At 46.1% G+C, this 22,168-nt stretch overlaps 2 protein-coding genes across 6 annotated transcripts in view; one reads left to right on the top strand and one right to left on the bottom strand.

Moving 5' to 3' along the window:
- The window catches only part of LUZP1 (leucine zipper protein 1), a 49,342-nt gene extending 32,977 nt beyond the window's left edge, over window positions 1-16,365 (top strand). For 2 of the 3 annotated variants that reach the window (XM_082296593.1, XM_082296592.1), the window contains exon 3: window positions 1,139-16,365. In XM_082296593.1, coding sequence (XP_082152719.1) covers window positions 1,139-1,363 — 225 coding nt within the window. In that variant the 3' untranslated portion in view covers window positions 1,364-16,365. The remainder of the gene's footprint in view (window positions 1-1,138) is intronic. The other variant, XM_082296594.1, reaches the window with a different exon arrangement.
- Window positions 16,366-16,518: 153 nt separating this feature from the next.
- Window positions 16,519-22,168, bottom strand: part of KDM1A (lysine demethylase 1A) — a 38,712-nt gene continuing 33,062 nt past the window's right edge. For all 3 annotated transcript variants that reach the window (XM_082296595.1, XM_082296597.1, XM_082296596.1), the window contains 3 exons: window positions 18,899-19,026; window positions 18,403-18,549; window positions 16,519-17,353 (listed from right to left, as the gene is read on the bottom strand). In XM_082296595.1, coding sequence (XP_082152721.1) covers window positions 17,168-17,353; window positions 18,403-18,549; window positions 18,899-19,026 — 461 coding nt within the window. In that variant the 3' untranslated portion in view covers window positions 16,519-17,167. The remainder of the gene's footprint in view (window positions 17,354-18,402; window positions 18,550-18,898; window positions 19,027-22,168) is intronic.

Below are 22,168 nucleotides of genomic sequence, written 5' to 3'. Positions count from 1 at the left end.
GTTCATAACATGTTGTTTCTGCTGCTGCTCAGGGAGAGGAGTCCTTCTTCTGCTTCAGCAGGGGATCCCTCCCACAGGAGACAGTTCTCCATGAACTCCAGTGTGAGTCGTCCCTATGGACTATGGTTCTTTGTGAACTGCTTTGACATGGGTCACTTTTCCATGGGGTGCAGTCCCTCAGGAACAGGCTGCTCCAGTGTGGGTCCCCCAAGGGGTCACAAATCCTTCCAGTAAACCTGCTCCAGTGTGGGCTCTCTTTTTCCATGGGCCTGCAGGTCCCTGCCAGGAGCCTGTTCCAGAATGGTCTTCCCACAGGGTCACAGCTTTCTTTGGGGATCCACTTGCATGTGGGGCTCCTCCACAGGCTGCAGGTGGGTTTCAGTACTCCTGTGGACCTCCACAGGCTGCAGGGCACAGCCTGCTTCACCATGATCTTTACCACAGGCTGCAGGGGAATCTCAGCTCTGGCTCCTGGAACTCTTGCCTCACCTTGATGCCTGCAGAGCTGTTCCTTTCATATATTCTCACTTCTCTCTTCCCTTGCCACAATTACTTCTGTGCAATAACTTTTTTCCTTCTTAGTATGTTATCACAGAGATGCTGCTACCTTATCTGATTGTGTCAGCCTTGGCCAGTGGCAGGTCCATCTCAGAGCCGGCTGGCATTGGCTCTGAGGGATATGGAGGAAGTTTCTAGCAGCTTCTCACAGAAGGTAGCTTCCCCCACCCCCTACCAAAATCTTGCCATGCAAACCCAATTACAGTATCTATCACCATTTCACTCCCTCTGACTCCACATAGGCTTTTACTTAAGCAGTCAGCCACACGATGTCAGTGGTTTCATCTTTCCTTGGACCTCAGTAATTTTGTCCAAGGGATCTGTTCTGTTTTGTGACTGTGCAGCCATAACTTGGGTTAAAATTACTGGATGGTTTTTGAGAAAAAATCTTTATGAATAGCACATAAATAAGGCCATGCCAGAGCTGGCCTGATGGTTTAAGTCCCTCCTTGCTAATGGGATCAAGCCCGCACCTTACACTGCAAACCTGGGACTAGGGCTCCAGTTCGTGACACCCCAGTGCTATTCCAGACCCTTCATAGACCCTGGATCCCAACCCTTTTTGTTTTCCTTCATGCAGGATGAAAGCAAGGATTTTGTGTCCAGTTCCAGAAGGAAGCAGTACGGATCTTCTGAGTACCTCTTACAGGCTGACACTTCGGGGAGAAGGATAGCCACCAAGGTAGAGCTGCAGGACCCTGAATCCAACTTCCCTGCACCACCAGGTCTCCAGGGAGAGGAGCAGGTATGTGAGGGAAGGGAGTTACAAGGCAAGAAGCCAATATCTGAACTGACCTCCCAGTAACCTAACTTAGAGAAGTTGTCCAAAAAGTCTCCACTCTTGTAGGAGAAATCAAGTCTGAAGTTAGCACTTCCCAGGGGTGGAGTGGCTGCTGTATTTTCTGTTACAAACTTGTTTGCTTTATGGCTAAGAATATTCTCTGAGAACTAAGAGGCACTGCATCTAGTCATCCTCTGGTACATGAATGAATCAGGGATGGAAAAATAATTTGGAGAGACAAAAGCAGAGTCTCTGCTTCAGCTGGCAGCTGTACTACCAGAGTGTTTCTCTGCTGCTACACCCCTGCTGCTCTGCCCCTAAAACACATCTTTCTGGACACACTAAGGAGTGGAAAATGGCCTACATTATAGTCATTATGACTTACTGCTTGAAATATGAAAAAAAATGTGTATTTCAGCCTCTTCACAGGGGGTTTCCTTCTGACGGTATAGGGGTCTAGGCAGACTTCTCAGGTGTACAGTCATGCTTAAGTCTGTACAAAGACTTTCTTTTTTTCCTGGAATTCTCTCTTGGCCTGTTCAGCTGCCCAAAGCAAAGTGCATCTTTACATTTGTGGATCATCCATAGCAGGAGATATCTAAGACCCCAAACCTGTCACCAGTGTATTTCACTGGACATTGCTGAATCTTGCTATGAGAACAGCAGGACTGCAGGGAGGCAGCTGAGTGCCCTACAGAGTCATACCTTATGGTGAGTGGTACAAAATTAAGATCCCAGAGGGCCATGGTCCCAGTTGAGCTTTACAGACTGGTGTTTAATGAAAGGTAGTGTTTGCAGCAGAGAGTAGTGAACTGACACTGTCCTTATTGGTAGCTGAGGAAAGAGGCAACCCAGCAATACTCTGTGTGGTCATCAAAAGGTATAACCCACAATTACATTCATCTGACCAGGTGCAGACTCCTGTATCTGAGGCTGTGCTGTGCTTCCTTTGCACAGACTGGGTCAACAGCAAATAAAAACTTCGGTAAAGTCATCCCCGTAACATGCAGACCATCATTTGGGTCTTCTGTCTTGCCCAGACCTCCACCGACTGTAGCAGGAGCTTGAATGTGACACAAGGTGTGCTCCAGCTCCTCTGTTGTCAGGTGCTTCTCACTTCCAAGACTCAGATGCTGCGTGTGGAGATGGGTACATTACAACATGAAAAAAGCTTACAGCCTCAGCCTACATGAGGCAGGGGCCAGGTCCCTTCAAACTCATCCTGTCACTGCTCTCCCCCACCCCACCATGGGACTGTAATCCTGGTGGGATTTGGGATGGTTGCCAAGGGCAATTGCATTCCTTGTCTGCAGGGCAAAAATGCTCCAGGGACAGCTGCGGGGCATGGGCAGTCTGTGATCTTGCGGGTTGTCTCTTACAGGGTGCTTCCCGGGCCTGCCGGACATCTCGGAGATGAGCTGCATTCCCTTCTTCTCAGTGAACATGGTGAAGCAAGAGGCAGGATAGTTCCAAGCTCACGGGCATCACACCTGTTTGTAACCTCTCCAGAGGCTTCAACTAGCCTGAAACCAGTTTTGTAATGCGATTTGAAAGGTACAGGAGCTTTACCAGTGAATTCTTTTTCATCATTGCTGAGAGGCAGCTGCAGAGACTTTGCTCAGGGGACTCCCACTTGTCATCTCTGTACCTGCAATCTTAATCTTCCCTGTAGGATGATAGGTCTGTCTCCATATGGAAACTCTGACTACCTAGTCTCTCTGAACAATGGTACTCCTTGGACAAGAGAGAGCTTCTTGTTATTCACTTGCATTCACACAAGATCCCAGCAGTGTCCCTGTGACTACATCCACCAGCCCATGACAGCTGTCCACCACAGTTGAAAGCTTTCAATTCATATGGAGAGCTTGCATTCTCCTAATACACCCTTGTTGGCTGGGGTAGTGGTCACCTCAGTACCTGTGTTTCCAGCACCCTTTGTCTCTAGGCAAGCGGAGACTGTTCCCCACTAGTTACTTTACACATTGAGAGGGAAGGAGAGCAGAAAATGTTTAGAAGGAGTTGGTTCCCTATCACTGTCAGTCTCTGCAACAAGCTTTGTATGATCTATTCATCACCAGCTGAGATCACCAAGAAGTCATCCACTGAGCCAAACCAACACAGCAGCAACACCTCCTGCTGCCTGGGACCAGGGTGTCGTTTACCCAAAGCTTTATGTGTGTCACACTCTGCAGACAAGAATTCTGTGGCTTGTGCAAGGCAGTTGAGCCCTAAGAGAAAAAGAAACACGTGCTTTTCCTCATAGACAAGCAGAATGTCCTTGTTCCTTCCCAAAACAGGGTGGAGACAGATGCACTGGACCCTAAGCTGATCTACAGTAGCCTTGATCTGTGCTTCATCCCCCATCTGCCATGCCTGGAACCCAGGTATGGTCAGAGACTGCTTCAAACACAGAGGGGTTTGTCCCCATCAGTGTTGTCGGGCAGACATGGTCCCCACAGCTCCAGGAGGTGCTCAGGTGCTGGAGCAGCATCAGTCCTGAGCAAGGTGTTTGCACAGACAGGGCTTGGACAGTTCTTCCTTTCCATCTCATGCCCCAGCTGCTGGGCTGGCCCCTACACAAACACCCCTGACTCCCCCCTGCAGTGGGACAAAGATAATGCTCTAGACAGAAAAGGTCCCTGATCTGTTTCAGAGGTGCTGTGGGAAGAGCTGCACTCCAATAGCTTTCATGTCTGAGTTGCACCCCACGCTTGTTCCCATATCCCACCTCCAGAGGAGCAGCTACCACAGCCATCTGACTGCCTGTACTTCACCTTCCTGTGCCGTAGCTCCTCCCTGGTCTGGGAAATATACCCCTCAATTCTGAGAAGAAAATGAATTTAAAAAAAAAATAGAGCTGGTTGCAAAATACCTGTGAAAACATTTATATAAAAGGGATATGTTTCAGTGACATGATTATTTTTTTTATAAAAATTGTTTGGAGGAAGGGAAAAATTATTTTTGAAAAAAAGTGTTTCTTTTTGAAATTTTAAAGATGTTTGCCCAAGTGTATATTTTTAGCCCTTCATTTTATTCTTTTACATGTCATGACATATGTGTCAACTTGCATAACAAGATAAAAAGATAATGCTTTTAAATTAGTACTGAGTGGAAGCTCTAATAGTCTTTAAATTATATTAAAATAAATTGTATCAGCTGCTCTCTCTTACCATTGACATAGCAGTGCTAGTAGAATGAGATAATGGGGAAAAAATTTTAAACTCAAACTCCAAATGAAAAATGAAAGAAAGTGAAATTCCAAAGCTAAATTCAGTCTTCTGAACTGCCTCCCCCTGCCCCGTGTTTATCAGGAAGGACTGGAAATCCTTGTGGATTGTGCAGTCTGAAACTACAGTGGATGTAACAGTCCTGTGCAATGGCTGTATCCTAACTGAGCATCGTGCTCTGCTCAGCACTCACTGTATGTCAGGTTCACCGCCACCACGCAAAACCAGATGGATTGCCTGAGCAGCCGCAACGTCCCTTGCCTCCGTGTGCCCTGCTCCCTGCCCACAGCAGATCTGGCCCCATAGCCTTCCCAGCAGTGCCCAGCTCAGCACTGCTCTGTGGGGCTGCTGACCCTGCCCACCACATGGTGCTGCCTCTGCCCCCCTTCTTTTTGTGTGCCCTTCCAAACTTAATCTGCTGCCTCAGATTTAAGGCCCAAATGCCTTACGCAGTACCTGCTTGCTTAACCTGGGAGCAGCTGGGAGGCATCTTGTTATGTACCTGCCTCTTCACATGTCACAGGGATTCCCTGTGCACATTCCCAAACCTGCTGCTAAGCAGCTCTCCAGCTGTATAACCTGTACCAGTTGCAGTTGCTGTGGGAGGACCACTGCTGGGCATTGCTATTCCACCTCCAGAAACCCAGCATGTTGTGGGGCTCCCCCTGCCCTAGGTCACTGCTGCCCAGGACTTGCGGCTTGTACAAACTGCTGGACAGCACATACATACCGAGGAGGACAAGGATCACTTCAGGCATTGACTGAATGTCTTTCCTCACAGTCCCAGCCCCATCCTGCTGCAGGACATGGGCCCACATACCACAGGACGTCCCTACACATCCACCAGCTTTCTCCTTCTCATGTTGTTGGCATGGATGTGGCTTAGCATGGTGCTCCCAAAGAACCTTCTAAGGGAAGTGGTTTCAGTCCTGGCAAGGAAATCTCTGCCATCCTTGTGATTCAACATTTGGGGTGAACGCAGGCTTCCCTGTGCCTACCCACAAAACACTGGCTTACCCCATCAGCTTTTCAATCCCACTGCTCACCCCAAAAACACAGCCCCATGTCTGAAGTGCAAGGGAAGAACCACCAGCAGCAATAGCTGTTGGGTTTTCTCCTGTCAGTTGGGACCAGGATTTGCCTGAGCAACCGGAGGGCTTTACCCTGCTGCTCAGCTGGCTTAGCTCCAGCTATTGCCCCAGCAACACAGCGCTGCTGGCACTGTCTGCTGTCTTCAGGTGCTTCTCACAGATGATGTCTCTCCTTTCTCCAGCTGCCTCAGTTATTTGTTCAATATTTTACAGTAGAACTACTGCTCTAGACTCAGTTTCACTGCTTGTAAATACTGGACACAGATGTCACTTGGTAACTGCACACTGGTTGTTTTTACTGTAGCTGAGACTGAGAAAGAAAACCTTACCTAGATGGAAAGGGGCCATGCCCTCTAGTCAATGAGTGCAATAGGAGCTGATTGTATTATTAACCTTATAGCAATGACTTCAGGAAACACAATGTGTTTACTCAAATTGCACAATTTTTGGAACAGCTGTAAAATAGAGTATATGTGTAAATATTGCCATCACTGAAGAAGTATTTGTAATTTTAGCATATAAATATAACAGGCTTCTCAGTAGGCTTGATGATGCATAAGGCCATGCATCGAGCCCTTGGGTAATTCCAAAGTTGTAAATGTATTTGCTGTACAGAGGAAGTGTGTCAGTGTATGCTGGTCCCAAGGAACCCCAGCTGCTGGTCCCTTTTGAAGAGCCAGTGCTTTCCCCAGATGGGCTGGCTCCAGTCTGAGGGGCCAGCAGCTCGCTGCTTCATGGAATGGCTTCCTTCATGTCTGGAAACACTTCTGCAGCCTGCAGAGCTGTCTCTCCAGCTCCTCGGGAGGTGTGGGGGTAACAGCTTGGCCACGCGCCCAGTGGTGCTCTGCAGTGTAGCCCCGTGGCCCTCCTGCGGACAGGACCTCCAGCAAGGGAAAAGGGCAGGAAGCACAGGGCAGAGCAATGTGCCTTGGTGCTTCAAGAGACACTTGACACAAGCAATTTCCTAGCTACAGATGGAAGCAATAGTCACATTGGTGTCATCTCTAACATAGTAGACCTCATCTCTGCCACCCTTGCACACTGTTGAAGCAATCAGGCGCTGCTCTAGGCCGGCCTCCCGCAGGCTGTGCTGCGTGCAACAGAACACGAAGCCATTGTTCGCAGATGCCTCCAATGGTCAGAACCCAAGGCCCAAAGGATCATCCTCCTGGGCTGCCCTACATGCAGTGCTGGCTCCTGCTTTGAGGAAGCAGCATTCCAGGCTGCATGGAATGTATTTTTAAGAGAATAAATCTATTTTTTTGTATTTGTGAACATATATTTGGGTGGGGCAGCTTAGTTAGAAGACAAATAATGCAAGAAATCTTTTCATAATCACAGGTTCATCCAAGTTAAGCAGATTTTCCAGGGTTGCAGTATTGCCTTTTTCCCTAAAATAAACTTTGTGTCCAATAGAGCTATCAGCAGTATTCCACCCTCTTAAAACTTGCCCTGTCTCAGCATGCTGAGTAGAGGAAAGCCAGCGCTTTCCTTCCGAGGCTGCCCATGCAGTGGATACAGATGGTGCTCACCTCCTTCCAGTGACACAGTGCTCTTAGTCTGCATGCCAAATGTAAACACACACTTACCTGCATGTCTCTCCTGACTCAAACATTGTCAGTGCTACACTATATAACCAATAAACACTCTTTTTTTTACATGGGTGTGATGTGGTGTTTACAGCTGAGCCCTGTTTACAGCAGCACCCAATTGCTTGGGAGTGCTGCTGCCCCTGGGAGAGGCACCAGTGTGTGTGTGTGTGTGTGTGTGTGTGTGTGTGTGTGTGTGTGTGTGTGTGTGTGTGTGTGTGTGTTTGTTTGCGTGTGTGCGTGTGCCTGCACGCTGCAGGATGGATTCGGTGCTGGAGCTGAGCACCTTGCACTTTGTTGAGTTCTGCCTTTGTTGAGACAGATCTCACACACCCATTCCAGGCTGCTTTTTAGGCAGGGATTGTGCATACACAGCACATCAAGTTGTACACAGCCACTCTCCACTGAGACTAGCTGAGCTGGACATGGCATTGCTGAGAATGGGGGGAGGAAGGGCATTACTACAGAGTGAAACAAGTCACCACTTGGTTAGAGTTCTTTCACTCTGCAGTATTGATCGTAATGGAACCAGGATACATTGGTCACCTCCCGGACAAGGAACCAGGATACATTGGTCACCTCCCGGACAATGCTGGAGGATACAGAGGCAGTACAAGTGACAAAGTCTCCTTCATGGTTTCCAGCTGTTTGAAATATGCAGGTAGTTAACACAGATACAATTAGCAGCTGTAACATACAGGATGAGCCTCTGTGACTATAATTTGAAATACATTCATTTTCAAGGGGTGCACCACATTTTATAGAAAAAATTCTTTTCCTTGTATCTGGTTCATTCTGGTTGCAAAACTGGACATGTTTTCAGAAGCTTTATAAAACGCATTATTATTATGGATGGACAGTTTAGGAGTCATCTGTAGCTGTCACTTGAGCTCCTGCTCCCTGGGTAGAGCTCATTAATGCAAGGTGAAATCCTACAGAGATACCATCTGTTAAATACTTGTCTAAGAAAATTAAATTTGGCTTAGCTGAGCCCTTTCTGTCCCAGCTCACACAGGCAGCTACTGAACATCATTAAAGAGGTGGTTGTTTACCTGTAGCTACAACACTGCTGTGGCTGGCCTGCTAAGAGCAGCAGAGATCTGTAAATGTGTCAGTGGTGTTATTCTCCAAAGCTGCCACATCTGCTTTAAGTCTATTCCATGCCAACAGCTCTAGCCCATACCAGAGGGTTTCTTTGCATTGTGATTCAAGACCAGGCTCACCACTGCTACATGGGGACAATGTAGGATGTGTATTGGACCAGTGGTCACCCACCATGGCATTGCTGCTTAATAGCCAGAAAACTTCACTTTTTCCAAAACCTTTTTTTTTACTCTGATCTTTTTGATCAGTCACATATGCTTGCTTCAGTGGGTTTAGGTAGTCCTCCTGTTGCCTACAGATATACCCCCAACTACTCCAGCTGCAAACCTCTTTGCTTCAGTTGCACCTGTGAGAAGGCTGCTGCTGTAAATCACCTTTATTGATGAGATGTTGAGCCAGACCGTGTGTGTTGCCCATGCCCAGCTCGTCAGTGCCTCCTGCCCTGGGTTCCTGATTAGCTGCTCACAGAAGGTCAAGCAGTGTTGCACATTTACCTCCAGAATCACATGCAGAGCTGCAGAGGCAGCTGGCAGCTCCCATTCACTCCGATTCCTGACCTTGTAAACAGCTGCTCAACACCATTACCACCACCCCAATCTGAACATGCCTAATCTTCAGAGCCCTGTAGAGAGGCGGGGAATGCCCAGCAGCTCTGGAGCCAGCCCCACTGACCTCTGGATGCTTTTAGTGTGCAGCATTGCTTCTCACTGGCACAGGGCAGACTGCCTGCCTGTATCCAGTCCCTCGTGTTCCCAGCAGCCTTCCTTGTGTCAGCTTCCTGGTGTTCTTATCATTATTATCATTAACATATCGTTATATGTTATATAAGTAACATGCTTTTCAATCCAAGGGTCTGAAATCCAGACTCACTTCCCTTGCTTTCAGCAGTTGCATAGATGAACATACACAAATTGTTTTCAAGTTCTTGTAGCAGAGGCTTACAAAATTGCAACAAATAATAAATCCAAATGATTCCCAGTCCAAATATTGATTCCAACCACCATCCTATGTGTTCTGAAGCTTCCTGCCACCTCCTCTGCTGGTTTCTTGGAATGCATTCCCACCACTTGTGGGACATGGACCCTTTCTCAAAGACGGGCCATAGAGAGGGCAAAGACAAATTACAGGCTAATCCCAAAACAGGTGGATTTAATCGAGAATACAGGTATCCGTCAGGGCAGGCCTATGCTATGTGAAGGGTTCTAGGAGCAGTGGATGTTTGCCATGAGCATGGACAAAGAGAGTCACCAGTTCTGGTGCATGTTAAGGCAGAAGGTCACAGCCAGACAGCATTACTGCACCAGGAGTCAGCTCTGTGCTGATTTTCTTTCCGGGCAGAAAGATACAACCATAACAAAGGCATTTTACTTATGTTGCTACATCTGATGGCAGGTCTAAAGCAGGGACTTCCAGGCTGGGCATGTCCTATCATTCCTCTCATCCCAGCTAGCATTGCCTGTTCTCCTGGCCCCTGTTAAGTTTTAAGGACAAGCATTGGCATTCCAGTTACATGCCCTGGGATGATTGTTTCCATCTCCTTTGGGGTGTTTAACACACCACGAGGCATTCAGTGGTTTCATGTACTGCAACAAGTGGTCAGCAGTATACCACCAGGCACTACACACAGGGTTCACCTCAGGATACTGGAACACGGTTCAGTACCTTCCAACTTGAGCCCATCTCTGTCAGCAGATAGAAAGATGGAATAGCATCCTGTATCCCACACTGAGCTGCTGTTTACCACACCTGGTGACCAGCTACAGCTAATATGGGCATAGTCCTTCCCCAGCTCCTTCAACTGCCCAACTACAGGTGTTATATTGTTTCTAAGTTCAAGAGCTAATAACACAGTAACATCTTGTACAAAAATAAGTGAGAGGTCCTCTGCTGATTTAGGGGTAGGTGAACCCCTTCTTTTAGGGTAAGGTTAAATTCATCATTTGGGCTACTATTCTCTTTGCTACCACATTGTCATTAGGTCCTGGCTGTTGATGGCAGCCAGTACTGTCACCAGCAAGAGCATTAGGGCAACCCACAGCTCCCTGTCCTGTAAGAAAACAAAACTAGGCCTCAAACCTTCGAAACTGGGTTCAGAGTTAATCCATGGGGCATTAATGGGGTGGCTCTTCCCACTACCCTCTAGGGCTTGCCAGGACTCAAAAGCCTCTGGGGTTTGCAGGATCACAGACACAAAGACAGTAGACAGTGATTTCAACAGGATGGGTTGTCCCACGTGTATTACCAATGGGAATTGATCCCTTTGATTATCAGGTATGGAGGTGTCACCTGTCAGCAGCCCAGTAGGACAAAACTCTGCTGGGGAAATTATGAGAACCCAAAGATTTCAGTTATTGGCAATGATGTCTGGATGTCAGAAATACAAATCCCAACTGTGACACAGGACATCAGCATGACCTTTGACTAGGCCATTGTCTTACTCTGCTGTACTGCTGCTTGCCTGCTAGCCTGTCAAATTCTAGTAAACTCCCCATATGAGAGCTCCGTGCCACCTTCACAACCATGAGTCTCTTTTCCCCAGGCAGCCAGAGCTGAGTTCAGGTGAACAGACATTTTTTGGCTACACCCATTATCTCCACTATATTTAAAGCTTTTCTTTGACAGTGTAATTCCTAATTCTCCACCTGCTTTTTATTTGGGCCCCTGTATCAATTCGAAATTCTAAGCATATTCACAGGGATGCTTGTGACATTCCTTATCAGCAGACTATTGGCAAAAATTCACAAAATAGATCAGGCAGCCTGAACCTCAGACTTCAGCTTCCCTTTCTTTTAACTCCTTCAGGTCCTGTCACAAAGATGCAAAAGGGTTAACGGCACATGGCTGGAGGAAGTGTCAACCCTGTCCTTCTGGCCCCTCATTGTTCCTTCTAACAGCTCTGCCCCTTGCCTGTAGGGTGTGTAAATTCAGTCAGGTGCTCCCAGTGCTTGGGCCTTTCCTGAGGGAGGGATCGTTCCTCCCCTGGGTGGGCTTCATCAGCTCTGACTCAGCGAGGTGAGGCTGTTAGGAGCTGGGGACTTGCTCAGGGAGAGGTTTCCCACTGGCCTGTTGGGACCTCCTATTCTGCCAGCCCCACTGCCCATACCAGCCCTCTGACCTGTGGGTAACTGGGCTGTGCATCATCTGCCCAAGTCAGGGGAAGTGTGGGTGGAGGCCAAGTGCTTTGCTGATCATACTGTATGGCTCTGAATCCTTTCCCATGTCCGGTAGCCCTCTAACAAGAGATTTAAGGTGGTTGGGGTCTACTGGTATGGCTGTGGCGCTCTTTTGTCCCCCTGCTGCCAGCTCCAGTACAGCTCTCACTTTAACAGTAACAGGCTCTCCTCTTTCCTTGCAGTCCTCATCCCCAGCCCAGTACGTTACTCAAGACATTATTCACTGGTCACTCTCCGGTCTGTCACTCAAAAACATTTCTGGACATTTCTGCAAAATCCACTCACTTCATCACTTAACATCTGATCTTACCCCCAGCAGCCTCCAAACTCTCCGAAGAAACATTCCATTTGTTTCCCCATGTCTGTGTGGGCATTTAGCCCACTGCTGACCAAATCCTGGTCCCACCCCTGGGGCTGCACAGATGGATGGGTGCCATAGGGATCCATGGACCATCCCATCTTAAGGGGTTGCACATCCCTTTCCTCCAGTTTAATCTCCTTCCAAACTATTTTTCAGGATCTGCCCAGGTGTTCCCATTCCACTCCTTGGGCTCTGCACCTGTGATTAATTTCATGATTTGGACAAAGCTGTGTCTGCATGATGCATGCCCGGGGATGCACATACAGCTCCTCTGCTTCTCCTATCTCCTTTGTTTCCTCGACATTATCTATTCTATATGATGCTGTGGGGATCAAAACCCTTCTCCTTCAGCCTTTCCATTTCCAGAAGAAGAGAGGCCCAGCAGTGCCTCTATAACAATTTGCATCTGGCAAATTGGCAGGACATCAATAAAGATTTGCACAGGCTTACAAAATTGAGACAAATGATATAGTCAAACAAGACTTACTTTATAAACCAGTTAAACTAAATAAACCAATTAATGCTCTGCCAACATTTGAATACAGATTCATTATGTCCAGTGGAATTCATATGATCTGAGTTAAGAATGCTGAAAATATTACAAGGGTAACCCAGAACATGCTTTCACTCTCCCAAGCAGGCTACTGTCCTCGAGGGGCTCCTCTGGGCTGCATCCCAACCCCTGGGAAGTCCCCCAGCTGCTTTGCTATTGCTCTGAGAGCTGACTCAACTGGCAGGGCTTCACCTATAGCCCAGTCTGATCTGTGGTCAGATCTGATCATCTTAACCCTCCCAGACCGGGGTCAGACTTTCTGCCCCACACCGCAACTGCCACACACGTGTGACAGGAGCCAGCTGGCACAGGGACTGTAAGCACCACACACCTGAAGCCAGCCACAACACAGCTGATCAGTGGCAGGCATTGCTGAGAGAACTCAGTTCCTGCCGAACCAGCTGCACACCGCGCTCAACTTGAACCGGAATTCTGTGTAGTGTCATCAGGTTATGAAAACAAGGCTTAAGGATATGCAAACTCTTCAGTCCCCACAGACTGTTCCACACTGTGCAAAGCTCACAAATGGCACCAAGTCAGGCACAGCAGCCACAGCTATTTCCCCTCCAAAACACCAAATAAAGCAGTTGTGTTCTTATCAGGTGGTAGCCTTGACTCCACAGGGAAGGGAAGGCCTGTTCCTTCTTCTCAGCCCGCTACAGATTCAATCCAGCATTTGACAGGCCTCAGAAGCCTGGGTGAAGTGAGGGGGAAGGGTGGAGGACACTGACCTGCTGAAACAGTCAAGGCACAAGCAGGAACACAGCCTGGGCAGGAGGAAACAAATGAAAATATCAGAGGCTGAGGCTTTGCCATTACAGAGCTCAGCTGGGAGAATCACCTAACCTGGTCCAAGGCCTCTCTCGACTCACCTGCATGACCTCAGTTCCCAGCCACTCTTATGCCAAGAAGCATCAGGTAGATCTTGCCGACAGACCATGGCCTCCCTATAACATGGAAACAAAGGCAAACACATCCCTCCAGCCCAAGGACCTCCCAATGGGCCAGACAAATACCTTCCATTGTCCTTAGCAATGCTTGTGTACTCAGGCACATGGGACTACCCTTCCCTTCTTTAAAAGCCCACCCCGGCAGCATGAGCCCTTTACTTCGGCAGCTGCTGTCAGAGAACATGCCCAACACGAACCCTTACTGATCCTCACTGGGGCCCAGCACTTCTCTCACCTTGGGCAATGCCTCTGCATACCTGGGGCTAATCACCGCCATCATGGTGCTGGGGAGAATAAACCAATATCCCTCTGACAAGGACAGACACAGGGTAAATCTTGGGATGTTGGCCTGTATCAAGAACAGTGTACCCAGCAGGGCCAGGGAAGGGACTCTGCTCCTGCACTCGGCCTTGGTGAGGCCACACCATGAGTACTGTGATCAGTTCTGGGCCCCTCACTTCCAAAAGGACATTTAGGTGCTGGAGCACGAGCAGAGAAGGACAACAAGGCTTGTGAAGGCTCTAGAAAAACATGTCTTATGAAGAACTGGATTTGTTTAGCCTAGAGGAGGCTCAGGGGGATGACATCGCTCTCTACAACTCCCAAAGAGGTTGTAGTGAGGTGGGTGCTGGTCTCATCTGCTGTGCCTGCAGTGAGAGGACAGGAGGAAATGGCCTTAAGCTGAGACAGTGGAGATTCAGATGAAGTATTAGAAAAAATGTTCTCACTGTCAGGCACTGGAAAGGGCTGCCCAAGGAGGTGGTGGAAGCACCACCCCTGGAGGTGTTCAAGAGGCATCCGGATCTGGCGCTGGGTGATGTTTTAGTGACTATGGGGTTACAGTGGCAGTGCTGGGTGGACAGCAGGGCTGGATGATGTTCCAGGTCTCTTCCAACTTTAATGTTTCTATGAGTCTAAGCAATGAGATAAAACAAGGTAAGCTGAACATGACTCCTGGAAGGAGGTGAGGCTCAGACAAGACCACCCCTTACTGTTTCCTTCATGACATCTGCACTAGCTCCATGTTCTCAGGAGTTTTTCCAAGTGCTATCAGGCCTACCAAGACCTTACCAACTGCAGCCATTCCCATCCCAGAGCAGATTCCAGGACGTCCTTTCAGGAGCAGCCTGGCTATCCTGCCTCTTCAAATGGTCTGGCTACCTCCATAACTGGTGAGCTGCCAATAAATGGAGTTTTGTTTTCCTCAAAAGCTGCAGCATCTCAGCTGCTTCCAACAACAGGTAGTCTGCACACTTCAGCCATGAGGACCTGCAGGTCACACCCACCTGAATACCCTGAAACCCAAGTAAGCGATGTTCTAAATCCTTACCACCTCAACAGCCAAGTTCCTTCCTGTGCTGACCCAAAACAAGCACAGGGTACTGCAGAGATAGGGAGATTGCGGCCCCTCTGGGCAGAGGGGCACACAGGAAACATCAGAGGCGGTGTGCAGTGCAAGGCTTAATGAAGGCAAATGGAGCACATGGAGTACTGCATCCATACTCAACTGCATCCTGCACCACTGACAGCTATAGAAAATGCTGGCTTCTGTTGTTGAGCACAGATTCAGGAGTTAGATACAGCCAGTGTAGCTGCAGTGATACCTGCTCAAACTTACCTCAGACCATGCAGAAGTGGCCTGACACTTGTCTGGAAAAGATGACTTTGGCTACGTTAAAGTGAGGACTATTTTATTTTCTAGTGGGACTGAAGTGCTTTTAAGAGTTTGACACCTTGCTAGAGCACACAGGATTTCATGACAGAGACAGCACCATCAGGAATTCTGCTAACCGCTCCACAGATATGGAGACTCACATTGCACAGCATCCCACTTCTCAGATCCTCTTCCCATCTTAGTCAGAGAAGCCAAGAGCAGCTCAGTTGTTGCTGGATTTTAAAGGTCTGCCGCATCTCTCATCCTGGAACAGGATTTCTCTTGAGAGCTGTGCTGATGGGCTTTTACGCGAACATAAGGCAGGGACTCTTGACTTTCAAATTACTCTCTATCTACTCTGTCACCCCCAGACACTCCTCCTCCATGCCCTACTGGACTTTCAAGTCCTGCCCCCCTTCAGTGGCATTTCTCTGACCAACCATCACAAAACTTTCTTGTCCCTGGAAGGCACAAAGATGAGTGGAGTTCTCATCAAGGGCTCAAGTAGCAACATTTGCAAAGTTAAGAGACCTGGGGAACATAACACTGATTCAAACAGATTTGGTATAAAGGGTCTCCCCATGGCACCAAATCCAACTACTTCCAATGGGTTTAGTCCTTGACACCTCCAATCTGTCTCGTTCCCAGCCCAGTATCCCTGCCACATCAGAACCTCCCCTTTCTCATAGCTTGTTAAAAGGACTGGCTATCGAAATACCCCCTCACAGATCTCAACATCTAAGGAGAAAACAACCAGAAGACAACAGACATGGTCAGGAGGATGAATGGTCTCCAGCTGCAAAGAAGGATACACAAGAAAACAGTAGAAGGAACAATGACAGAGGATGGAGAGTCTGGCCAAAGGCAACAAAGCCAGAAACAAGCCAGGTCTGCAGTCGTGCTCGAGTGTGTGTATTTTCTTCAGGAAGAAGCAAGGGCAATGTAATTGGAGAGGGACAGGCATGGAACAAGAGGAGGCACCAGTCCTCTGGTGAAGGTGCAAAGAACAGAAGGTGCAAAGACAGAAGGAAGTTGGGACAGACTGCACATATGAAGACATGGGGTCAGAGACTGAGAACAGAAGCAGTGAAAAGCAATAAAGTCCGTGTGAACAGAGACCATGGATAGGTGAGACAGACATAAACTGCAGAAACAGGATGAGAAAAGTTCAAAGAAGTAAGTCTAATGCTAATAGGGAAAGGAAGAGAGGGAGAAAATAACTAAATGCTTACATAAAACTGCTCTGTGCAATGAAAGGCAGGCTCTATGTGCTGAATTATAAGGTGACTAGGTGGAAAAGCAGCCAAACCAAAGTTATTTTCAGAAGCATAATGGCAGCTGCAACATCATTTCATCAGCCTGGCAGAAACAAAGCCAAGAGGTAAAGAGTACACTCCTACACTGAGCAAAGAAATAGGTCCTTCAGCTAACTTACTGTCTAGGCAACTCCGTTTCTATATAAACAAGTACTAATATGTTTTCTTTTGTTGAAAGTATTTAATAAAACAGTATGCTTAGCATACTCAGTAATACCAGGTTACTCTCTACAGCAGGATGCAGATGATGTAGCAGCCAATGGACCATTTGGGAGAGGTGTGATTTGCTGTTACTGGTAGGCAAACAGTTGCCCCAAATTCTTGAATGCCAGACAGGACTAGAATTGATCAAAAATATTACTCTTCAAAACAAAACCATAAAAAAACCCCCACGAAGTTTACATACATTCTACACTAAGCTACTATTCGTAGCAACCAACTTCTAGAGGTCCTTGTGCAATTACCAAATCGTAAATATGCACATAGGTAGAAAACCCCCCCAAACCCCCTAAAAAACCTTCCAGCTATTTTGACTTTCAAGAATTATCTGCAGAGTCAAAGTCCCTGACCAGCTTTGCAGTAAAGGATTCTGTTTGCACTGTCCCTTCAAATAGCTCTAAGATTTTGTAAAAGGCTGCCAAGCCAAAGGTTTGGCAAGCTTCTGTAAGGCCATTCTCAGACAAGCATTGTACAGTAACTCAGGGCCCTCTCAGCAGACACTGCTACAAACTACTTGAGTATCTCCATCCCAGGGTCCACAACAGCAGCACTGTGGGCTTCACACTCCTCTTCTGATGCCTCCTGCTTCCCTCACATGCTGGCAGCCTGCTGGGGGGGCACGCCTGGTGTGGGCTGCCGTGGCAGTGTGTACATGGCCCCCAGGAACTGGTCTGCGATGCGGCCGGCTTCCCTCAGGCCGCTCAGCAATGCACCGTGGACAGTCGCAGGGTAGTTGCGAATGGTGTGTTCACCCGCAAAGAACAGGCGAGGAATGGGCTGGGGAGCAAAGAACACTGTCAGGGTTTGCTCATGTTTTTTCAGATTCTGCAGCAAATGATACTTTAAGAATATTAAAAGTCCTCTAAGCACACCACATTCTCCATCATCATAAAGGTGGTGCACATTAAGAAAGTCCATATTGAACTTATTTTAACCTGTGTACAAATTAGCAATAAAATAAAGCTCTATTCAATAAGCAATGTTTGCAGAGCCAGAGAAGCAGAAGAGGGTTATGTCCCAGCTGTATAGAAACAGCATTTATAAGCTGTAACCGTAACTCTACAGACAAACTGTCAAATGTGTCAAACACTGTCAACGTGTTTAGGAAGAATAATTTCTGATCCTGGAACATGAACTCTAGCATAGTAAACAAACAGAAAGTTCAACAATTCACTTAAATCAGCAGACTCTCTTTAAACTGAGACCTAAAACAACTACCCACACAATCATAAAAAGTGGGAGAAAAACAAATGTTCATGTATTACATTCTGCAGGGAGTAATTTTATTCATAGCTGTGTGTACTAATGACTTGTATCATTAGAACAAGAACTCAAATAAAGCCAAAGCCACACAGCCTTTACTGGCAGTGCTTTCAAGAGTGGCTGCTGCTCTCAAACTTAATTCCCTCAACATGATCTGGAGATGACTCTTACCTTCATTGTGTTGGCCCCCCCATTTGGGAAGAGACCTTTTGAGTCCTGTTCTTCTCATTCTGGCCTTTACCCTCTTTCAAATCACTACAACTCACTTACATATGGCGATGGACAACAAAAACATGGAGTATGAAACATAGGTATAACATTAAATACTCTGTTCAGACATAACCAAACTGGCTTTCTGAATAAAAACGCTCTTTTTTTAGCAAACAAATGACACCAAACGTCTGATGACAGAACTCATGGATGAAAAAATAATTCTTTTACGGGTTTTAATCATTCATCATAAGATGCCAGTGTCTAAACTTCTGTTTAGATATGTATGCAAATTACTCAGAAAAATCATTCTGTTTTGAGGTTTTTCTAAAAATAACTGGGGCATTTCTCACCTGCGGAGCACCTGGAATAGCTGGCCCTGGAGTAATCGGCTGAGCCATCAAATCATAGTCATTTCCAGAGGATCCAGCTGCTACATAGGAGTACGATCCCCGGGCCCATGGGTCAGCACGCCAGCGGGACACCACAGTCTCTTTAGGCTGAGACAAGACAGGAGCTTCAGTTGTTGAGACAGTGCAAATTCTACAGTTTATGACAAATACAAACAATGCAAATAGCAACGATATAAGGAAGAAGTGTTAATGGTGGAACTCCACATTCATATTCTATGATAACACATACTAAGGTAAATCTTTGATGGCAATTCCTTAAGTCTTTCCAATATATTACTAGACCGTCCTGCATGTAGATCCTCAACTGGAACTCAGACTTTTTATAGCTGCATACGCCCACTGTGTGTGTACTGTTTCCTCTGTTTCTTCTCCCATTATCAACATGACAACAACGCACTCTTCCTACTCCTTCAGCTGAGCTGCTGCCTGTACTGACCTGGGGCACAGCGCTGCTGCCAAATATTCCTTTGAGAATGGCAAGGCACCGACCAACAATGACATCATCACTGATATTCTCCATGATCCCTGCTGCTTCTCCTGCTACCAAGGCCAACAAAATTGGTGCTGTGGGGGGACGGGTAGGAGAGAGAAAAAACAATTGAATTATTGAAATTGAACATTTTGATAACACAAGTTGGACTTGGATAGACACGGCTGTGCAGTTAAGCCATGAGGTTACATACTACACAAATCCAACAAAAGTAGTCCTAAATTTTCCACCATCATGTCCATATAACAAAAAGAAAATGAATTTATATATGCCATGGTACTATTAAGAATTATAAAGAGAACTGGTGTATTAAAAAGTAAATAAAAACATCAGGAAGTACAGCATGCAGAAGAGACAGAAGATTTTTTCAGTGAAGACATTGCTTATTTTACATAGGAGCATCCACCGGGATTTAAGAGCCAACCATGCTACATTTCAGGGAATTCAGTACCTTCCAAACCATCTAATTTAGGTATGATTAACATCAGCAGAGCAGTTAAGTTACCAGTGTAAGTACTTCCTTCATGCAAATATCTAGACTTCTCCATTGCCAAGGCACATTCACATTAAATAACCTCAATGGAGTGAAAACGATGAACAGTAGAACAATTTCCAGAAAAACAGCAATTCTGAGAAGAATTCAGAAGTAAAATGGACAGATATCAAGTAACTCAGCTGTCATGAGACAGCCATTGCTAAGAGCATTAATATAATTTACCATACACACAAAATAGATGTTGTTTTCCCTCTAGCCAGCTGTGGTAAGAGTAAGCTCTCATTTCTGGCAGTCACAAAGACAAGGAAAATTTAGGTAAGTATTGCAGAACTACCAAAATAACCCAAGGGCAAGAAACAGGCAAGTGACTCAGACCTCAGCACAGTTAATCAAAACTCTTACAGTTGATCTTTCTCCTGCTGGAGATATTTAAGAACTCTTAAATTTATCAAAGAAAATACTACAGCTACAAACCAATGTCAAGCATGTTGAAATAGAAAATAAAAGTCCCTGCTAAAAATCTGGCTTAAACTTTTGTACAAATTTCCAAAGTGATTAGTGAATTTGTTCTATCCTGGTATGCATGGAAATCATGTGTACATGGATGGTGTACATTCCTATCAAGTCCTTAAAGACAATGGGGTGAAGTTCAGCTTCAAATATTCAGGCTGGAAGACCCAATAAAATAGTCTGGTTAAAAACAACAGCCTTTAAAATTCTGAAGAAGCTAGATTAGTAAGAGTTGTTACTACACACATAATTACACTACTCAAGACACAATTAAGACACAAATATGCAGGATTAAAGGCATTTTATTAGAGAAAAAGATACAGGATGGCTCCTGTAGTTTAATTCCATTTTCTAAAAGATTAAGGCCAGTCTTTCAAACAATTGAAGGAACAAACAAAAAACTGATTTCCTATCATCCATAGACATTGGGAAATTCTTTTGTCATTTCAGCATCAATTTTTACTTCATTTGCTATCCTTGATACAATAAGATCCCTGAACTTCCCAGCAACTGTTCAGTAAACGTATTTTTTCTTGATGGAACAACTTCACAATCAAAATGCAGCTTCCAGTGAATTTCTTAGTGAAAACATGTATTCAGACAACCCCAAAAATATTTTTATGGAAATCCAGCCTTTTTTGTTAGCATTTATCTAGACCTGAAAATGTTATCGAGTCACCTGGATTAGTTCATGACGGTAACAAAAAGGCAGGAGCCTGGAGCAGAAAAGTGACTATTTTGCTACGCAAATACCCAAGTGCTGCTGAGAAAAGCTTCTTGTACAATAAGCATGTGCCACTGCTCCCCAAAAAATTCTCTCCTTGAGGCAGTGATGTTTACTAAGCCTTGATACCAAACAGCAAGCAGAGAACATGGTTTAGCCGGAGATCAGTAACCATAGTGATACGACGAAAATGAGGTCCTTTATCTCATCTCTAGGAAAAACAGAGTAGTCAGGCAAGAAAACAGACTGAAATGACACTGAACTTCCAGAAAACACTGAGCATTTCTGCCAGGCGTTCCTCCACCCTGTGGACAGAGTTTCTCCACCTTCATGGGTACAACAACAATCCAACAGTGTGGTGGAGCAAGAGGCACCAGCAGCACTGGGGCAGCTGCTCCAGTCCAGGCTCAGTGTTCCTGAGCCAACAGGTCTTAACAGCGATCATTACCCTTGGGCTAGACTGAAACCACTGAGAGGACTCCTGTCTGAGCTATAACAGGTCATCCAGTATGGACACATGCAGTCTCTTCACCTGATCCATTCCTCCCCATATCTTTAAACACTTCTCAGAGGTCAACTGGTCTCTGCCAGCCCAAGAACTTTTACAGAACTCCCATAGAGTTCACGCAGACATACCTCTGGTTCTTTTGTTTCTGTATTAATAACTTCTTCAACCTATTCAGTTTACAAAGTCTCTCCCAAAATACTATGGCTACAGAAATAGACTATGACAGCAATAAACAGCAGCTACACAAGTTCAGTCAGGTCTACACCCAACTATCCATGAGAAATGGTAATTGTTGTTTCCGATTTCAGCCATCTGACTTGCGCTTCAACATGAGGTTTTACTGCATTTCTGCTTCATTTCTACCTGCTCTGCCTATTTTCATGACAAGGAAGGCTTAGAATTTAGCATGTGAAGCTGATTTGTACATGACATGATCTTTCCATCTAAACCAAAACCATGACACTACTTGTTAACTATATAATAGAGCCATCATAAAGCCACAAAAGCCACATGAACAGCCTTGCTATCCAAGGCTCATTACTTGTATTTCTCCAGTAAAATCTTACCAAACATTTTAATAATTCAATAGCCTAGAAAGGTACTTCCCTTGGACAGCAATTTTTTCCATTTAACAGAGAAACCTGGCCTGCTTATGACAGAATGGAAGAAAGCCCACTGGTCATCTGCAAAACAAGTAACTCATTTAATAATGCTCCTTATATATACACTTTTTCGTCTGGTAAATGGCAGTAACAAAACCAGTATACTTACTGCAGAGATCTCCTGACAATCTATTGTGGCAGCACCAGCTACAGATAAACCAAAACTCCTAATGGCAAAGTCCTGCTGTAGAAACATGCAGTGCAGTACCTTTTGCCTACTTAAGCGTTTTCCGAAAAGGAGTTCTATAATTGCCTGTCAGTCTGAGACCCAGTTTACAGCCACAGCCACTTTGCTGCTTAAAACAAGAACCAAGGC

Source organism: Coloeus monedula (genome assembly GCF_965178545.1).
Source record: "Coloeus monedula genome assembly, chromosome: 24".
NCBI lineage: Eukaryota > Metazoa > Chordata > Aves > Passeriformes > Corvidae > Coloeus > Coloeus monedula.
The sequence above is the reverse complement of the archived record's forward strand: the minus strand, read 5'-3'. Positions and strand labels throughout refer to the sequence as shown.